General features: G+C 44.6%; 1 protein-coding gene across 1 annotated transcript; it reads left to right on the forward strand.

The window, feature by feature from the left end:
• Nucleotides 1–14,821: 14,821 nt before the first annotated feature.
• Nucleotides 14,822–20,331, forward strand: LOC127332572 (mitotic checkpoint protein BUB3.1). Its single transcript, XM_051358886.1, has 9 exons — nt 14,822–15,148; nt 15,266–15,396; nt 15,941–16,023; nt 17,353–17,619; nt 18,284–18,359; nt 19,482–19,562; nt 19,650–19,728; nt 19,809–19,909; nt 20,031–20,331. The coding sequence occupies exons 1-9, from the start codon at nt 15,020–15,022 to the stop codon at nt 20,113–20,115; spliced, it is 1,032 nt and encodes a 343-aa protein (XP_051214846.1). The 5' UTR covers nt 14,822–15,019; the 3' UTR covers nt 20,116–20,331.
• Nucleotides 20,332–20,707: the final 376 nt, after the last annotated feature.

The following is a 20,707-nucleotide window of genomic DNA, read 5'->3' on the forward strand; positions in this document are numbered from 1 at the left end:
AACCAGTTCAAGGAGCTGGCGAGCACAAGTAAGGGCAGACGCTTTAAAGGCGCTTAAGTCAACAAGCTGCCCGTCTTGCTCCTTCGGCAGATCCTTAGTCATCTCCTCGATGTCACCCTTAAAGCCGTAACCCATCATAAGCTGGAAGGCAAGGACAGCACCAAAAGTGCGCGATGTACGCTTGAATACCTCGATAACCTCCTTGGTGTCAACCGCGAAGGCATCGATCAGTTGCCCCAGGGTCTTCTCCTGCTTGATCTTGGGGAAAATCATCGAGTGCATTCGCGCCAGGGCACCCTTCCCCTTCACAAGAAGCTCTCGCGTAAGCTGGTGAGAGGCAAGAATCATCGACATAGCATTTGCTGGAGAGTTGTTTGGAACTCTGTCCAGGGCATCGGTAGGGATGTTCACCGCCTCTGCAGAAGAAACAAAGGAAAAATACATTGGCAAAATGATCGAATCCATAAGTGCGTCAATCGACAGAGGTGCGTTAAAAATTACCAAGTAAGGCCAAAGAAGACTGACGAAGGACTTCATCCTTTTCAGCTACCCGAGCTTCAGCCACCAGCCTGGATGCTTCCTCCTCCTTCAGCTTCTCTTTCAGCTTGCCCAGTTCCTCCTTCAGAGAATCGATCTCTTGGCGAGCCGCAGCAGCTATCTTGACTGCGCCATCCAATTTCGAGGAGGAAGATTTGATTTCCTCTTGTAGCCGAGCCTTGTCAGCTTCTGGAGAAGTGAATTGGGAGGCGAAGGCTTCCAGAGAATAAATAACGCCTCGCAGGTCCTTAAGAGAGAAGGATAGTTCACCAAAAACTGTTAAACAAAGCACGCTCCAAGAAATCTGCATCACAATCAGAAAAAGACTTACAGAAGGAGGAGGCACGGTGGCAGTAATTGGAGAAATGTCTTTCCCTTTGGAAAGGGAAGAAGCAGTCGATGCTTGAGCCACAGGGGCAGCCTTAGGAGCCGAAGCTTCGGAAGCCACCGCGACCGGGGAGGCAGCATCAGATTTGGCCTTTTTAGACGGAGGCTCGATAAAGCCTTCGTCGCTGCAAAGGTGAATGGTCGACAATGATTATAAAAGGGGTATGAAAGGGCGAAGTATAACTTCTGGAAAGAAACTGCTTACATGTCGAAGAGATCATCTTCATCGGCAAAACCGCCGGTCGATCTCTTCACAGGCGAAGCTCTGGCCTCCTCCGCAGCTGCATCAACAAAGGTATCACGATCAGCGTCGTCATTACGCACTGATCCATCTGCGACACCAGCGTCATCGGCTGAGGAAGGAAGGTCGGTGTGGGCAATTTCGAAATCTATCGGACCATATATTCGCCCTCTAGGCCTGTATGCTCGGCAGTGTGAAAATCTACGGGGATTGAGGAGCCTCTCCCCTCAGAAGTATCATCCGGCGAATCATGCATATTTCCAGAAACTATGGGGATCTGTCGAAGAAAATAACAAGTAAGAACAGTGGTAATTATGTCGGCTAAGAAAAAAACGGTATAGTAGGAACGTGAAGAAAGAAAAATACCTTTGATGGTGGATGGTCAGCGTCAAGGGGAGCATAAGAAGAAATCAGCGGAATCGAATCTTCCTGGTTAAAGGAAGTAAGGCGACGGACTTCGTCAAGCAACTCCTTTTCCGACAGATCGGCAGCATTAATCCTGGTTTCATCCTTTGGACCTGAGTACAACCACATCGGGTGAACTCTGGCCATGACTGGTTGGACTCGGCGCTTCAAAATACCGCTGCCACCTCTGTGCCGATCATAGTTTGGCCATCGGCCTCTTTGATTCGAAGGAATTTGGCAAATAGTTCTTCGGTTGATGCTCTTTCGTCGGGTGAGAGAATATTCTTCCAAGAGTTCTTGGGTTTGGCTTCGGAAACATCGGCATAGCAAGGAAGCCGAGATTCAGGTGACAGGGAGTCCTTGATGTAAAACCATTTCAGCCTCCACCCTTGCACGGACTCTCTCATTGGGAAATTAAAGTAATTGACCTCCGAACGAGCTACAAACCCTACTCCTCCGGTGACAAAGTATCCATTGCTACTGTTGTATCTCTTCACATAGAAGATCTTTTTCCACAGCCCGAAATGAGGTTCGATACCCAGAAACGCCTCGCAAAGGGTGATGAACACAGCAACATGGAGGATTGAGTTGGGGGTAAGTTGCCATAGTTGGATTTCGTACGTTCGCAAGAGATGGAGGAGGAATCCATGGGTAGAAAGTGAAAGGCCCCGGTGAAGGAAAGATAAGAACATCACAGTAAAGCCAGCAGGGGGATCAGGCCGAGAAATCGCACCTGGAAGGATCACGTCTCCCACATAAGAAGATATCAATCCTAGGCTTCGGGATCTCTTCTCGTCACGCTTGGTGACGGTTGATGCCACCCAATCCCTGGGCTTGACCATTGAACTCGACGGCGCTGGCGGTGCCGGAGCTGGAGGAGGAGCGCTCCCCTTCGGAAGAGAAGAGGAGGACTTGGCGGCGGCGCCTCCGCTGGTGGAACTGGCGGCGGCGGCAAGATTCTTCTTCTTCACCATTGTGAGATCTGATGAAGATTGGAAAAGCAGCGGTGGCGGCGCAGCAACGGCAAAGGAAGGAAGAAGGGGAAGAATGAGGAGATGCTACGGTAACCGTGGATGAGATTAGGGATTTTTTCGCCCTTTGGAGATTTTGAGGAGAAGTTAGGAGCTGTGTAAGCACGTGGCGCTTGAAGAAGGGGAGGAACCGACGGCCCACTATTCCCACGTTGTGCGAAAATCGAGGAGGCACCTCGGTCACCACGCGTGCACTGATCAAGCCCTAAAAACTGCCCGCGCAGAGCTAGGGTAGACCCGTCAGGTCAAGTCCTGTCAATCAGCCCACAACAGCTACACGTCAACAGTGACGTCATAAAAAAACCTTGAAGCATTCGAAGGAAAAATGAGAAGTTATCGGATGAAGGACTTGAGTCTACGCCCGGCTGCAGACATCCGTACCTAGACTCGGGGGCTACTCCCATAGGGAGCGCTGACGTGCACCCGATAAAATGAGGACTCGACAGAATGAGCAGTCGAAGGAAGAAGGTTTGAGTCTGCACTCGGTTACAAGTGCTCGCACCCAGACTCGGGGGCTACTCCCATCGGGAGCGCGTGGTGCACACCTGATAGAAGTTTTTTGCGTTCCAGGATCATGCTCGGGGACTTGATTCTATGTAGGGTAACGTTGTTTTGCCATCGGCAGTTAACCAACAAAAGTTGGACACGTCACTCATTATCCCTTGCATAAAGAAAATATATCAGATGACCTATGAAGACCTGTGGAAAACATCGGCAGAGGAGAATATTCGAGTGGTACAACTTGAGTCTACGCACGGATTGCAAGCATCCGTACCTAGACTCGGGGGCTACTCCCATCGGGAGCGCTGACGCGCACCCGATAAAATGAAGACGGAGCAGATTCAAGATGAACAAGGACAACGAAGGAGAAGAACATCATGAGAAGACATGTTTTAGTCTCTACCCGAACTATCTTCGGCTAGACACTCGGGGGCTACTGACGTGGGCACTACCCTTCGGGTAACCGACATTACCCTATCTTGTACTGACTAATTGGAGGCCCATGAAGACGCCTGAAGGCGAGATGGGCCACTAGGATGGTGCACCAAAAGGTTCCTTGACGGGCAAGACAAGGAAGCAATCGAACAAGGAAAGATCGGATCTAAAACTACTGTAAACCTAGTTGTACTCGGTGAGACCTCTTGAGACCTGGCCTCCTATATAAAGGCCAGGAGAGGGGCTGCCGAGGGACACGATCAATCTTAGCAATCTTAGCCAGCAAAAGCTTAGAGCTAGGTCACCTTAGCAGTAGCAATCTCGACAAGATCTCAGCCGAACTATTCGGCACCCCATTGTAACCCATTGTCATCATAATCAAGAACAGACAGGCAGGACGTAAGGGTTTTACCTCATCGAGGGCCCCGAACCTGGGTAAATCGCTCTCCCCGCTTGTCTGTGAACCGATGTCTCGTGTCAGCTTGCAGGATTCCATCAACCCTGAGCCCCTATCGGAGGGCATTGGCGAGGAGTACCCTCGACAGGAAGGTTTTCCGTATCGTGGCTCTCGGTACTAGGGTATTCGCGATGAAGGCTTTAAGTAGGCGGAAGGGTAGATTTAGGGGCGGCGCGAGGGCCCCACACAACAGGGCGGCGCGGGCCCAGCCCTGGCCGCGTGGCCCTGGCGTGGCGGCGCCTTGTCGCCCCACTTTGTAATCCTTTCGGTCTTCTGGAAGCCTCGTGGAAAAATAAGACCCTGGGCGTTGATTTCGTCCAATTCCGAGAATATTTCCTTTGTAGGATTTCTGAAACCAAAAACAGCAGAAAACAGCAACTGGCTCTTCGGCATCTTGTCAATAGGTTAGTGCCGGAAAATGCATAAATATGACATAAAGTGTGTATACAACATGTGAGTATCATCATAAAAGTAGCATGAAACATAAGAAATTATAGATACGTTTGAGACGTATCAAGCATCCCCAAGCTTAGTTCCTACTCGTCCTCGAGTAGGTAAACGATAACAAAGATAATTTCTGAAGTGACATGCTATCATAATATTGATCAATACTATTGTAAGCATATGTAATGAATGAAGTGATTCGAAGCAATGGTAAAGACAATGATTAAACAACTGAATCATATAATAAAGACTTTTCATTAATAGTACTTTCAAGACAAGCATCAATAAGACTTGCATAGGAGTTAACTCATAAAGCAATTGATTCATAGTAGAAAGTTTTGAAGCAACACAAAGGAAGATATAAGTTTCAGCGGTTGCTTTCAACTTCAACATGTATATCTCATGGATAATTGTCAACACAAAGTAGTATGATGAATGCAAATAAGCAAGTATGTAAGAATCAATGCACAGTTAACACAAGTGTTTGCTTCTAAGATAGAAAGAAGTAGGTAAACTGACTCAACATAAAAGTAAAAGAATGGCCCTTCGCAGAGGGAAGCAGGGATAAAATCATGTGCTAGAGCTTTTCAAGTTTTGAAATCATATAGAGAGCATAAAAGTAAAGTTTTGAGAGGTGTTTGTTGTTGTCAACGAATGGTAGTGGGCACTCTAACCCCCTTGCCAGACAGACTTTCAAAGAGCGGCTCCCATGAATTTTTTTATTTTTGGGTGACACTCCTTCCAACCTTTGCTTTCACAAACCATGGCTAACCGAATCCTCGGGTGCCTTCCAACAATCACATACCATGAAGGAGTGTCTTTTTATTTTAGTTTTATTTAGAGATGACACTCCTCCCCACCTTTACTTTCTCAAGCCATGGCTAACCGAATCCTCGGGTGCCTCCCAACCTTTCACATACCACGGAGGAGTGTCTATTTGCAAAATTATGAAGGTTAATTAATTGGGGGCTGGGAACCCCGCGCCAGCTCTTTTTGCAAAATTATTGGATAAGCGGATGAAGCCACTAGTCCATTGGTGAAAGTTTCCCAACAAGATTGAAAGATAAAACACCACATACTTGCTCATGAGCTATAAAATATTGACACAAATAAGAGGTAATAACTTTTGAATTGTTTAAAGGTAGCACACGAAGTATTTACTTGGAATGGCAGAAAAATACCATGTAGTAGGTAGGTATGGTGGACACAAATGGCATAGTTTTTGGCTCAAGGATTTTGGATGCACGAGAAGTATTCCCTCTCAGTACAAGGCTTAGGCTAGCAAGGTTGTTTGAAGCAAACACAAGTATAAACCGGTACAGCAAAACTTACATAAGAACATATTGCAAGCATTATAAGACTCTACACTGTCTTCCTTGTTGTTTAAACCCTCACCAGAAAGTATCTAGACTTTAGAGAGACCAATCATGCAAACCAAATGTCAACAAGCTCTACGGTATTTCTTCACTAATAGGTGCAAATTACATGATGCAAGAGCTTAAACATGATCTATATAAGCACAACAATTGCCAAGTATCAAATTATTCAGGACATTTGTTATCACCAGAATTTGACCGAGTCAGAGGTGGGCCGCGATCAAGATGTACTTGAATAATATACATGGAAGAAATACGTGAATCGGCCTGTTATGCAAAGTTTGGGCTAGTTTGCCCGTGTATCTGTAATATAGTAGGATACGTGTCGGTTAGTTAGAGTTTGTCTCGTGCACGGTGGGGATTATTCCCACGTTAGAAAGTCTACGGACTATAAATATGTATCTAGGGTTTATGAAATAAACAACAATCACGTTCACCACAAATCAATCTAGGCGCATCGCCAACTCCCTTGTCTCGAGGGTTTCTTCCGGGTAAGCATCATGCTGCCTAGATCAAGTTTATTCGTTGTTCATGCGTTGCTCGTACTGAAGCCTTTTTGATGGCGAGCAACGTAGTTATCTTAGATGTGTTAGGGTTAGCATTGTTCTTCATATCATATGCTATCGTAGTGCAACCCTTAGACATCTAGCCGCCCTTACGCCTATCTTAGGCGTAGGGGCGGCACCCCGCTTGATCATTATTTAGTAGATCCGATCCATTATGGTTGCTCCTTGTTCTTCAAGGATTAGTTTAATATCTGCATAGTTAGGCCTTACAAAGGGTTGGAGGATCCAGTGACGCGTAGGGTGTAGTTTGCTAGCCCTAGACAGGATGTTCCGGGGATCAACCTCGTGTTGGTTTTTAGGCCTTGTCTAGGATCGGCTTACGATCACCGTGCGTGACCGCGAGGCCCAATCACGAGTAGGATGATCCGATTATGCGGTGAAAACCCCAAATCGTTGTAGATCGTTTTAGCTTTATCTTGATCAAGCAGGACCACCATATATTCGTACACCTCGTGCGAATCATGGGTGGATCGGCTCTTTGAGCCGATTCACAGGATAACCTGAGAGCCGATCGAGGCTCGTATTTAATGTTTACGTGTATGCCATGCAGGAAACTAAGCGAGGCATCTTCATCACCTTCCCGACTGTATAGGTCGGAGTGGCACGCCCTTGCACCAGCATCGGACGTGCGTGCCGGAGTCTTTGCGGGCCGTCGCTCGGAGGGACCAGGGCCAGCCGCAGCCCTAAGTTGCTCCCGGCTCTCCTGTGTTGCCCGTCGCTGCTCGCCGGTGGGTTTCTGACCGCAACAACATTATACCAATTACCACATGTAGCATTTTCTGTTTCCAACCATATAACAATTAACGAAGCAGTTTCAACCTTCGCCATGAACATTAAGAATAAAGCTAAGAACATATGTGTTCATATGAAGCAGCGGAGCGTGTCTCTATCCCACACAATGAATGCTAGGATCCAATTTTATTCAAACAAAAAACAAAAACAAAAACAAACATACGCTCCAAGTAAAGCACATAAGATGTGACGGAATAAAAATATAGTTTCACTAGAGGTGACCTGATAATTTGTCGATGAAGAAGTGGATGCCTTGGGCATCCCAAGCTTAGATGCTTGAGTCTCCTTGAAATATGCAGGGATGAACCACGGGGGCATCCCCAAGCTTAGAGTTTTCACTCTCCTTGATCATATTGTATCATCCTCCTCTCTTGATCCTTGAAAACTTCCTCCACACCAAACTCAAAACGAACTCATTAGAGGGTTAGTGCATAATCAAAAATTCACATGTTCAGAGGTGACATAATCATTCTTAACACTTCTGGACATTGCACAAAGCTACTTAAAGTTAATGGAATAAAGAAATCCATCAAACATAGCAAAACAGGCAATGCGAAACAAAAGGCAGAATCTGTCAAAACAGAACAGTCTGTAAAGACGAATTTTTCTGGGGCACTAAACTTGCTCAGATGAAAATGCTCAAATTGAATGAAAGTTGCGTACATATCTGAGGATCACTCACGTAAATTGGCAGATTTTTATGAGTTATCTACAGAGAATACTACTCAAATTCGTGACAGCAAGAAATCTGTTTCTGCGCAGTAATCCAAATCTAGTATGAACCTTACTATCAAAGACTTTACTTGGCACAACAATGCAATAAAATAAAGATAAGGAGAGGTTGCTACAGTAGTAACAACTTCTAAGACTCAAATATAAAATAAAAGTGCAGAAGTAAAATAATGGGTTGTCTCCCATAAGCGCTTTTCTTTAACGCCTTTCAGCTAGGCGCAGAAAGTGTGAGTCAAATATTATCAAAAGATGAAGCATTAGCATTCTTACCAGGGGCTTTGCGCCTACCCTTCTTACTCTTATTCTTACTCTTTGGTTTAGGGAATATATGACCACATCCAGGTATAGAGGAATTTAGAGTGCCTTTCCCCACATCTATGGTTGCTCCCAAGAGTTTCAGCAGGGATCTTCCAAGTGTGATTTTTCCTGTCCCTACACATTCAATAACGAGATAATCAGTGGATACCGTTCTTCCAAGAAGGGTTGTGAACACTCCTTCAGCTATTCCCTTAGGAATTATAACAGAGTTATCAGTAAGAGTTATTCCTTCTCCACCTTCAGTAAGTCCCCAGAGTGTCAAAGATTCATAAATACTTTCAGGCATAAGGCAAAATTCAGTCATAATATCACAACGTGCATTAATTTTTTTTACCATCAATAGTAACTTTAATAGTAGGGTCCCACATTGAAGGTTCAGAGTTTATTGGAACATAATCAAAATGCTCACGAATCCGACCATACCCTTCTTTTAAGCAAGATACACTTGTCTCAAGAGTGTTCAATCTATTATAAATACTAACAAGAGATGGATCAAAATTATTAGCGGAGCTAGATGATGTAACAAATTTTTTATGGCATTAAAAGCATGATCCCCATCACAGTGAAGGAAATCTCCTCCCACTACAGCATCTAAGGCATATCTATAACGAAGAATACGCCCAAAATAAAAATTACTAAGAAGCAACTTAGCATCATTTTAGGTTCAGGTTTACTATAAGAATCAAAAATTCTAGACCAGGCATCTTTAAAACTCTCCTCACCCCATTGTTTAAAAGTAAAGATCGATTCCTCAGGTGATAGAGTAATTACTACGGGACTAGTCATGATAACAAAAATAAGGTAAATGCAAATAACTATTTTTTTGTGTTTTTAATATAGAGAACGCAAACAAGACAGTAAATAAAGTAAAGCGAGTAACTATTTTTTTTTGTATTTTTGATATAAAGCAAACAAAGCAGTAAATAAAAAAAAGTAAAGAAAGACAAAAACAAAGTAAAGAGATTGGAAGTGGAGACTCCCCTTGCAGCGTGTCTTGATCTCCCCCAAGAACGGCGCCGAAAAAGAGTCAAGGCTGGCGTGCAGTTGACGTGGGAGTTAGAAATCTTTGTGGTGTAACTTTTCTTCAGGTCCCCGGCAACGGCGCCAGAAAAAGAGCTTGATACGCGTAAAGCACACGTCCGTTGGGAACCCCAAGAGGAAGGTGTGATGCGTACAACAACAAGTTTTCCCTCAATAAGAAACCAAGGTTATCGAACCAGTAGGAGTCAAGGAGCACGTGAAGGTTGTTGGTGGCGGAGTGTAGTGCGGCGCAACACCAGGGATTCCGGCGCCAACGTGGAACCTGCACAACACAATCAAGGTACTTTGCCCCAACGTAACAGTGAGGTTGTCAATCTCACCGGCTTGCTGTAACAAAGGATTAGATGTATAGTGTGGAAGATGATGTTTGCGAAGAACAGTAAAGAACAAGTATTGCAGTAGATTGTATTCGATGTAAAAGAATGGACCGGGGTGCACAATTCACTAGTGGTGTCTCTCCAATAAGAAAAAGCATGTTGGGTGAACAAATTACAGTTGGGCAATTGACAAATAAAGAGGGCATAACAATGCACATACATATCATGATGAGTAGTGTGAAATTCAATTGGGAATTACGACAAAGTACACAGACCGCTATCCAGCATGCATCTATGCCTAAAAAGTCCACCTTCAGGTTAGCATCCGCACCCCTGCAGTATTAAGTTGCAAACAACAGACAATTGCATTAAGTATGGTGCGTAATGTAATCAACACAAATATCCTTAGACAAAGCATTGATGTTTTATCCCTAGTGGCAACAGCACATCCACAACCTTAGAACTTTCTCACATCGTCCTGCATTAAATGGAGGCATGAACCCACTATCGAGCATAAATACTCCCTCTTGGAGTTACAAGTATCAACTTGGCCAGAGCCTCTACTAGCAACGGAGAGCATGCACGATCATAATCAACACATATATGATAGATTGATAATCAACATAACATAGTATTCCATATTCATCGGATCCCAACAAACGCAACATGTAGCATTACAAATAGATGATCTTGATCATGATAGGCAGCTCACAAGATCTAACATGATGGCACATGAGGAGAAGGCAACCATCTAGCTACTGCTATGGACCCATAGTCCAGGGGTGAACTACTCACACATCAATCCGGAGGCGATCATGGCGATGAAGAGTCCTCCGAGAGATGATTCTCCTCTCCGGCAGGGTGCTGGAGGCGATCTCCTGAATCCCCCGAGATGGGATTGGCGGCGGCGGCGTCTCTGGAAGGTTTTCCGTATCGTGGCTCTCGGTACTGGGGTATTCGCGACGAAGGCTTTAAGTAGGCGGAAGGGTAGGTTTAGGGACGGCGCGAGGGCCCCACACAACAGGGCGGCGCGGGCCCAGCACTGGCCGCGCGGCCCTGGCGTGGCGGCGCCTCGTCGCCCCACTTTGTAATCCTTTCGGTCTTTTGGAAGCCTCGTGGAAAAATAAGACCCTGGGCGTTGATTTCGTCCAATTCCGAGAATATTTCCTTTGTAGGATTTCTGAAACCAAAAACAGCAGAAAACAACAACTGGCTCTTCGGCATCTTGTCAATAGGTTAGTGCCGGAAAATGCATAAATATGACATAAAGTGTGTATAAAACATGTGAGTATCATCATAAAAGTAGCATGGAACATAAGAAATTATAGATATGTTTAAGACGTATCAAGCATATAGTTGGATCCTAGCATTCTTGTGTGGGAGAGAGACACGCTCTGTTTTCATTGCATAGAACACTCTAGTTTTCACTCTTATTGTTCTGCGTGTGTTCTAGTTTGCTAGTACTATGTTTAGCTCTTGGTTTTCCATTCTTATTTTGTTCAGAGCTTGTTAGTTTTCTTTGTTTATGTATGATTAGTTCTCTATTCTTTATTGAATACTAGCTATGAGTGTTGTTTTAAATAAATTGATTGGTGTTGGAGACGAGTAAAATGTTTCAAACTTATAGTGATGCAAAAGAAAGCTTATCTAGACTGTGGCATAGATTTTGGCAAGTCATGTTGGATGTCATTCTTATTATATGCTTAGTATTTGTCGTTGTAGCATGACTTGTCTCAAATAGCTGAAAGTGCATAATATGCCATTGAAAGAATCATGTGTTGTTTCCATCATACGAAGCATAATATTGTGGTATTCTCCTTTGATGCTTTATTGGGTTCACTTGGTAAATGTTTACATCATGTTATGACTACAAACCAGTCAACTAAAATCTATATGCTCATTTAGTTTTTGACTTGTAATATCACTTTATGCTTTGATTAATAATGTTTTATCGCCATGCATGATTATGGCCATTATTTCTCTCTTAGTTGGTTACTCCCAGTCTTTTGCTATCCTTCGTATGCGTATGAGCTCTACTCGTGCATCCAACCACCAAAAACCAAAGCTTGCCAATTGTGTCCACCATATCTACATACTATCATCATTGCTATTCCAAGTATATTCATCATGTTTTATTTATCTTCCAAATTAAATCTTGTCACGAGAAAATTAGTTAGTAAAGCTCTCACAAACTTGATGGCATATTTACTTTCTTGCACTTAATAAACCTGAATCATTGTGAGTATCTTATGAAGATTATATGCTTGCAAATTACGAGTTGGGAGTTTGCACAACCATGTTTTCATGGGGCACGCTTTCAATATTGCACTTATTCTTATTTAATTGATATCATGTTCTTTTGTTTATGGATATCTAGCGATGTGAAATAAAATAAAAATTGTAAGTTCATGGAGTTTGTATATATGTTAGAGAAACGCCTAGGCGGCCAACTTAATCCATGCATCATTCATGGTGGAAATTTACAGCGAATCATAGTGAGCATTCTATGAGGCGTCTTCAATAAAAAGCTATGCCCATAGTAAATAAAAGGATTGCTGAGATGCTCATTGTTTGTTTGTCTTCTATCGTAATTGCAGGGTTGCTTGAGAGGAATATCTTTGACCTCTACCTCTCTGAGTTCGATAAAGCTTGGGTGATCCACTTAAGGGAAACTTGCTTCGGTTCTACAAACTTCTGCACTTGGAGACCTAACACCGTCTACAAGAATAGAAGCGTGCGTAGATATCACTACGAGGCTTTGAAAAACATCTTCATGGATTGCTTTCCGCCGCACATGCCGGATCACCCATAGGGTGACGAGCATTTTAGTCAAATCCCCCCGTTTGACTCAAACATAGAGAAGAGCCACTATTTTCCTGAGGGTGAGGGTTCAGTTGACAGAGATATATGCTCACAGATGTCTTCGTCTGTCAATGCCCAAACACAATGGGCCATGTTACATTGGATCAATGAGGGTGTGTTTGGTAGCCTGTATCACCTCAGAATTGCTATCTTTCCTCACACATGGTGATCTCGTACATGCCCAAATGAGTTTTTGTTGCTTGTTTGGTAGCCTGTATCAGTTTAGAGATGATGAGTTCAGATGTTGTTTCGTATAGGTTGTATCGGGTGAGACGTGCTGGGTCTAAATTTTACACAAATGTCCTTAGAAAAAAAATAAAAAGCAACCGGGTCCATATTCGTCAACAAGACCGTACTGTGGAGGCTGGCAGTAGCTATGCGCCTGCGCCTGGCGGCGCGTCGAGCCGGGCGTCCTATTACCGGAGCTTGTCTTCTGGGCGCCGGAGCTCGTCCATGGCCTGGACGCGGCGTCCCTAGCTCGTCCGTGGCCTGGGAATGGCGGAGCCCGTGCGTGGCCTGGGCGCGGCGGAGCTCTGCGAAGACGGAGTTGAGGACTCGAATCGACTAGCCAGGTACTCGAATCGCCATGGGAAATCACCAGTGCGGCGGAGCTTGGGACCGACCGTGCATGAGATGTGGAGGGCAGGAGGAGGGGTGTACGAGGAAGGTCGCAAGGCGGGACGGCGCGGGCTGGAGGCTGACGGGAGAGAAGCAAAGGGGGGAAGTGAGAAGAAGAAAAGGTGGGGTGGGGGTCTGGGGGCTTGGGGCTGCAAAGTGTTTTGTGGGGGCGAGTTGAGCCTGGCCGGTTTGTGAAGCTCGATTTCAGCTTCACAACCAAGACTGGGTGAGAGCTCTTTTTCGTATGAGTTGGGCAATGATCCAAGCCAGGCTAAGAAACAAGAAATAGCTAATTGGGCTACGCTAAGGTGACAATATCTGAGGCCGGCCGGGCTACAAACACACCCTGAATGTTGGATATGCGGATTTGGGGCTCCCTAAATCAGTGACTCTAGTACGTACAAGGTATGTGGACCATTTAGAGCATCTCTAGCAGAGTCAAAAAAAACCAAACCGAAAAGGAAAGGATGCAGTCTCCCGAAAACGAGAGTTTGTCCGTTTTTGGCAGTGGCGCAGAACAGAAACCGTAAAAGACTAACTGAAAACATGTAATTAGAAATCTCGCGGGAGAATTCATCGATGAACACAAATAGACGAAAGTTGTGGCTTCGATTGAGCACCAAACATTACATAATTCAAACTAATAACATAAATTAACTAATATCCGCAGCAGCGCGATCTAATTTTGCCCAAAAATCGGCCAGGCGGCCTCTACGCGCGACGACAGCAGTGGTGGCGGTGGAAGGCTAGGAGTCGGACGCTTGGAGCTCCTAGTCGTCGTCGAGCTCGACGATCTGCTGGAAGCGGCGGGCGCGTTCTTCACGGCGCGCCGCCTCGTATTCCTGGACCTGATGGACGGCGTCGGCCTCCTCGCGGCGCCATCGTCGACGGGCCTCCGCGGCGGACACGGCCGCCACCTGAGCGACGACCGCGTCCTCCTCCTCGTCGTCGTGGACGTAGTCCTCGGTGGACACGATCGTCTCCGCCGTATGCGCGACGACAGCCAGCTCCGCTTCCTTCTCTTCTTCTTCTTCCTCCTCCTCCTCCTCCTCCTCCTCCTCCGACTCTTCCTCTTCCTCCTCCGACTCGGACCAACGGAGGCGTCGCGAACCGCCGGTGGAGGACCCCTCGCCTCCTAGCGCATACTTGGCGAGCTTCACCGGGGGCGTGAGCCCCCTGTTGGTCCACCGGCGGGCGCTGCACTTGCGCGCGCCCTCCGAGCGGACCCATTTCCGCCGCTCCTCCTCGGTGCGGAATACGGGCGGACGCGGTGGCGACTCCCCACCGCCCAATCCCGCGGCCGGGCTGCCAGCACCTCCACGGGAGGCCATCGCGCGGCGGAGATTGGAGGTGCGGTGGCTGGCTGCGCGTGGATTGCTCGTCGGAGCGTTGGACTGGCAGCGGCGGAGGAAGAGAAGACGGCCGAGGGGAGTAGGGTTTGCGACCCGAACTCCCCTCGGCGAACCCTTTTAATAGGGGCCGGGCGGGGATTTGTTCGGGCCCCGAACTTCCAATTCGGGCCGGCCCACTTTTTCGGACGCTGATCTACGCCAGTTTTGACTCGAACCCGTAAATCCGCCGGAAAAGTTCGGTTCCGGCGGGATTTACGGGCTCTGTTAGAGATGCTCTTAGATGGGCTGGCTAATTGGAGGAAAGTATGCTCTTAGACGGAGCCCACGCCGTAAGGGTACATCCCGCCGTAAACGGAATGGCGGAGTCCACGCAATGGTATCTTCTACCTCTTTCGGTCTTTCCTCCCGTTGCCCCCGATCCCGTTCCCGTCCGCTCGCCGAGTCCAAATTCTGCGTGATTCCGTTTTAAAAGGAAACCTTGCGCAGGCTCCCCGTCGTCGTCGCCTCTCCCCCGTTGCGGATTCAAATTTCGAATCCCTTCCCCCGAATCCTCCGCCGCCGACCAATTCCTCTTCCTCTTCCTCTTCCCCCCCCCATCTCCAACACCATGACTGACGCATCCGCCGCAACAGCCATGGGCAGCGGCAGGGAGCTCGCCAACCCACCCTCCGACGGCATCTCCAACATCCGCTTCTCCAACCACAGCGACCACCTCCTCGTCTCCTCATGGGACAAGGTACCCAACCCCCTTCTCTTCTCTTCTCTTCTCTTCTTATCCCCTCCTTTCCTCAACCCGCCATAAACCCTAGCTCGCTCGATCTGACCTCGTTTCGGCGCCTGCGCTCTGATCCAGACGGTTCGGCTGTACGACGCCGAGGCCAACGTGCTCAGGGGCGAGTTCGCGCACCCGGGGCCCGTGCTCGACTGCTGCTTCCACGACGACTCCTCCGGGTTTAGCGCTGGCGCCGACCACACCGTGCGGAGGTCAGGCTTTCTCGTATATCCTCCCTATTCCGCACACTTATTTGCGTTCGATTTGTCGAACCCGCAGAAGCGTTTCTATAATCGATTGTGATTGGTTCGATTTATCAATTTATACTATCAGCTTTCAATTTTTTCCCACTTTTAGTGAACTCGCTGCATTGAACGACCAAATCGAATCACCACTAGTAATAATACTCAAATTGCAACATAGTAGCACAGTAGATGAGTAAGTTCTATGCCCGGTGAATTATAAACTAGTATGATTGAATTACCGCATAGCAGCAAATTATTAGGGTGCACGTGACTCAAGTTGATATGTTAGCAGCCATCATGATTTATATTTGGATTTATATTTTGTTGTAAGTTGAGTGCTGCAGGCAAGACTAACAAGCAGCACACCCAAATTACAAACCTCACTGCTGCTTGTAAACTCAACTTTGCAAATTCATAATTACTTCTTGTTCATCTTGCCTTATGTAATTACCAGTTACCTCCACATTTTGTAACACTAACAAGGATGTATGTGCTCACATGCCTGCATCAGATTAGCATTTGCTTCATCAAAAGAGGATATTCTCGGCCATCATGATGCTCCAGTTCGCTGCGTCGAGTACTCTTATGCTGCAGGTACCTCTTCACACACTCGTATTCAACTGCTTTTGCATTTAGGCTTGTTACCAATGTCTTATCCACCTGGGTGCAAGTTTGGGCGGATGTCCATTTCATACTACTGTTTATGATACCTATGATTTCCTTCTGCTAGATAGTCATGTTACTTGGCTCAATACTCATATTGTTTGTTCTATTCTGTTGGCTGGCTTGTTACCAATGTCTTATCCACCTGGGTGCAAGTTTGGGCGGATGTCCATTTCATACTACTGTTTATGATACCTATGATTTCCTTCTGCTAGATAGTCATGTTACTTGGCTCAATACTCATATTGTTTGTTCTATTCTGTGTTGGAGTATTCATAGGTATTTGTTCGTTTTGAATTGCCATCCATTTTTTTTTTTAGTATGCCAGTGTAACATCCATTGGCCTTAGTTCAAGGGCAATGCTGCAGATTGATGCACCATTACTCTTTTGGGATGACTCACATGAGAGTTCTTATCTGTGTGCATTCAACGTTGGTAAATAAATCTCTTCTGGACTTACAAGTTACCAAAGTAGATTAAACAAAGACCCTAAACTAAAAATGCTCCCTTGACAAAAGAAAGATTAAGGGAGAGAAAAGGAGAGTAAATTTCACAAACCTACACGTATAATAAGCTGTTTCATAAAACCACAACTACTTTTGCAATTCGTATCAAACTGGTTCTTAAACTTGCAGTTCCTTGATAGTTTTAACAAAAGCCTGCATGCTATAGTTTTGTGATATTTTGCTTTAAATGGTTGTGGCCTGCATGCACTGTGAATTATTACTACTAGTTCATTTGGATGATTGTATGGGAAGAATGTTAGCAGTGGTAAAAAGGGAAACTTCAACAAAATCTAGAAATGAAGAAAGTAACTTTGTCCTTCTAGCGTTCTGGTTTGCTAATCTCTAGCCCTTCTGTACCCATGCTTCAGTTTTCCCAACCCATCATCCGTATGATGTAGCCAAAACCCGTCTGTACCATTCACAGCAGAGTTTCACAAAAGTAATTTTTTTACAAAGTGAACAAACTTCTTGTATTTGACAATTGACAGGCCACTGAAGTTCTAATTATGCTAAGTCTTTGATACTTAAAAAGGGTTAGAACCTTGTTCCAGGTACATATCATTGATTCTGAGTGCAAGACAGACTGGACTTTGTCTCTTTCAGACTGCTAAATATTGTTCACAATGTGCAAACGTTTGCTAGTTCTGCCCAACTTTGTTTTAAAAAATTTCCAAAAATATACTATCTGGCTAGTGTGTCATGATTCAACAGAATAAGAATCTGACTATCTTCCTGTGTATATTTATCCATTTAGGACAAGTGGTCACTGGCAGCTGGGATAAGACAATCAAATGCTGGGATCCAAGAGGAGTAAGTGGACCAGAGCGTACACTGGTTGGGACATATGCTCAACCAGAGCGTGTATATTCTATGTCGTTGGTAGGAAATAGGTTGGTTGTTGCAACAGCAGGAAGGCATGTCAATATTTATGATTTGCGCAACATGTCTCAACCTGAGCAAAAAAGGGACTCATCTTTGAAATATCAAACACGCTGTGTTCGATGTTTTCCCAACGGAACAGGTAACTTGTTCTCACTCTTTACTAGGTGCACTACATCGCTGCATGTTTCCTCTTGTCATTTGTTTTCAGCCATCACTAGAAACATTGCATAGATTGCTGTAATACGTGGACATCAGTTTAGTTGCCTTTGATAACCCATGATACTGCTGCTTTCTTTTGAAAGCTGCCTTGTGTAGATATCTTGTTGTGCCTGATCTTCTATGTGCGCTAGGAAATATTTTTTTGTCAGTGGGTACATTAGAAAAATCATTAATCTGAACACATAAGGTCTTTGTTCTGTATATTTTTATTTCAGTTGTGTGGAATGTGCTCCTGCAGACAAGATGGTAATCTTCATATTGAGTGTTTAACCTTGTACAAAAAGAAATGCTTACGCATACTAATGGTATACAATTGTTGCTATGTGGCACTGGTACATTAATTTTAACATTACAAAGTAGGCTTCAAGTACTACAATTTTTCTATAAATGCACGAAATAACATAAATGAACTATGTGGCATACGGATAGTGCCACCTGAGAAAAATATAGCAACTGTTTTGAACCAACTGCTGACGAATTTGTGCTTCAGCCGGCCTAAATATAGACCATGCTCGTCCTTTAATTTTTTATTAATATATAAATATTATTTCCTGGTCAATCTTCTGTAATCCTGCTTGCTTCAGGCTATGCTCTAAGTTCTGTCGAAGGACGAGTTTCTATGGAGTTCTTCGATCTTTCGGAGTCTGCACAATCTAAAAAGTATGTTTTCTACATTTTAGGTTCACAAATCTGCTTTTGTATTTGTAATTACTTAATGCATCACACTTGCTAATATTATTTCTTGGAGTATAGCGCAGTAAGTAATGGATGAACTGCTTTAGCTTCCATCGTTTGCGAATGTATTTCATTATATAGTTTAATATTTTATCATCCTTTCACTTGTCATAGTTCAAACTATATCGAGGTGATACCGTGGAAACCACTTCGGTTTGGGCCTCAAATTCAATATTGAAAGAAAAAAAATTACAAACTTGGGTAGCTAAACATGTAGTATTGTGCTACCTTCCAATCTCAAATGGTGTTTGAAACAACTTTTTGGATCTTTACTTTGAATACTCCCCTTGATATCTTCCTTTCATTTAAATTTATTGTCTACAGATATCTCATTTTCAACCTTGTGTTACCTCCTAATAAGCTTCTTTCAGTTTCTTCCTTACACCATGAACCAAACTGTGATTGAGTGGGCCTGGTTGCTGTACTTGTTTCTTCCTCTGCCTAAACTAGCAGTTTGTGGCAGCATTAGCTGCGTTTTAGTCTTCAGAATTTTCCTAGGAGTTCTAGCATTCTGTCACAAGAGATGTATTCAGGCAGACAGGTCCCAGCCATCAGGTATGACCTGGGTAGATGGCGGTGTGTTCAACACACTTGGGCAACCAAGCAAGATAAGCACCCCTTTTATATTAGAAATGCCGAATACTGAAAAGAGTGGTCAAACATGTTATCTCTCGTGCTAACATAAACTACATGGTTCCAACCTGGATTGTTTTGCTTACTGTTTTAACTTTTGGAAATTGAGCATTTTGTTGGTAAAGGTGACATAGTGATCTTGACTTTTTATATGATCACACATTGTTGAAGTGTGCAAACTCATGTCCTACCATTCTAATGCAAAACTGGCAGAAGATGATATAACCCACACTATAAGCTGACTTGTAGTTGTGCATAGTCAATCCCTCTGCAGTGCTCACTCTTTTCCTTTGAAGTCGCTAAGCTCGAAGATACAATCTGCTTATATTTCAGTGTAACCTAAACTGAGCCATGGTGGCACTAACTGTGTCCAGTTCAAAATATTCTTTTACTCACTGGTTAATTTTCTTTCAGGTATGCTTTCAAGTGTCACCGAAAATCTGAGTCTGGCAGGGATACTGTTTATCCGGTCAATTCAATTGCCTTCCATCCAATGTAAATTTTGGTGTTTAATTTCCCTTCTGATTTCTCATAGGTTTATTTCTTATGAATTTTCCTTAATAGTATTTCTATTGTCTGCAGATATGGCACATTTGCCACTGGAGGGTGTGATGGATTTGTAAATGTATGGGACGGCACAAACAAGAAAAGATTATATCAGGTAACTGAGAGCTTTGCTTCTTGGGAAATGTGAATATCTAAAGCAGTCCTTTTGTTCATGATATTGAACTTTGATTTCAGTACTCGAAGTACGCTACAAGCATCGCTGCTCTGTCATTCAGTAAAGATGGACATTTGCTGGCTGTGGCATCAAGCTACACTTATGAAGAGGGAGATAAACCGTAAGTCTGAACTTTGTCTGAATATTTTCTGTCACCACTTACTGGCAAGAACTTCAGTTTTTTATGAGGGATTATTTTATTGAGGGAAGTTGACTTGCTTGTTCTCTCTTGCAATTTGCAGGCACGGGCCTGATTCAATATTTATCCGAGGGGTGAATGAAGTGGAGGTCAAGCCTAAGCCCAAGGCATTGGCTGCACCCCAGTAGGCCAGTAGTACTCCCTGGGAGAGAAGCATTATACATGCGAGATGTTTCTTTCTCTACTTTACTTTTAGTGTCAATTGCATTAGTTGACGGAAACCCTTCTCTTAGTTGTATTTCGCATGTAATGTCTAGAAAAAAGTGCTTAGGTGGTCATATTACTGTTCGTTGTATATTTTGATACCAAATCATCTTAAAGCTTAACTGATTTATTTTTTGCAACTTGAACTTGTTTGAATGGATGGACACGATGCACTTGTGTGCCGTTTTTCTCAGCGCTTGTTGACCGGTGCTAATTCCACCGGATGATGCCTCAGATCAGAGTACTGTGTAACTGTGGCACACAAACTTAGAGCTCGTCCGACCAAACACTCGCAAGGAAAACATCAGTGTTTTTATGACTTAAAACTTGGTTAGAAACAATGTCAATGCAATTTTACGGTTTCATATTCCCTTGTTTTAGAATTATAGTGGAGCGTCAATTATTCTTCAAAGTACGTTTTCTATTTGCGTGAGCACTCCGAAGGTTTTTGGGGTCTTACAAATGGCTGGCTGGAGGGAGATTTAGATCTTCGTTTGTCCGCTGTTGTAGCATACT

Source organism: Lolium perenne, chromosome 4 (genome assembly GCF_019359855.2).
Source record: "Lolium perenne isolate Kyuss_39 chromosome 4, Kyuss_2.0, whole genome shotgun sequence".
Taxonomy (NCBI): domain Eukaryota; kingdom Viridiplantae; phylum Streptophyta; class Magnoliopsida; order Poales; family Poaceae; genus Lolium; species Lolium perenne.

What these genes read in the sequence shown, in the direction of transcription:
- LOC127332572 (XM_051358886.1), top strand. Translation starts at nt 15,020, where the DNA reads ATGACTGACGCATCCGCCGCAACAGCCATGGGCAGCGGCAGGGAGCTC. An exon ending in TCGTCTCCTCATGGGACAAG is followed by an intron (nt 15,149 to 15,265) that starts GTACCCAACCCC and finishes GCTCTGATCCAG; the next exon opens with ACGGTTCGGCTGTACGACGC. An exon ending in ACAAGAAAAGATTATATCAG is followed by an intron (nt 19,729 to 19,808) that starts GTAACTGAGAGC and finishes CTTTGATTTCAG; the next exon opens with TACTCGAAGTACGCTACAAG.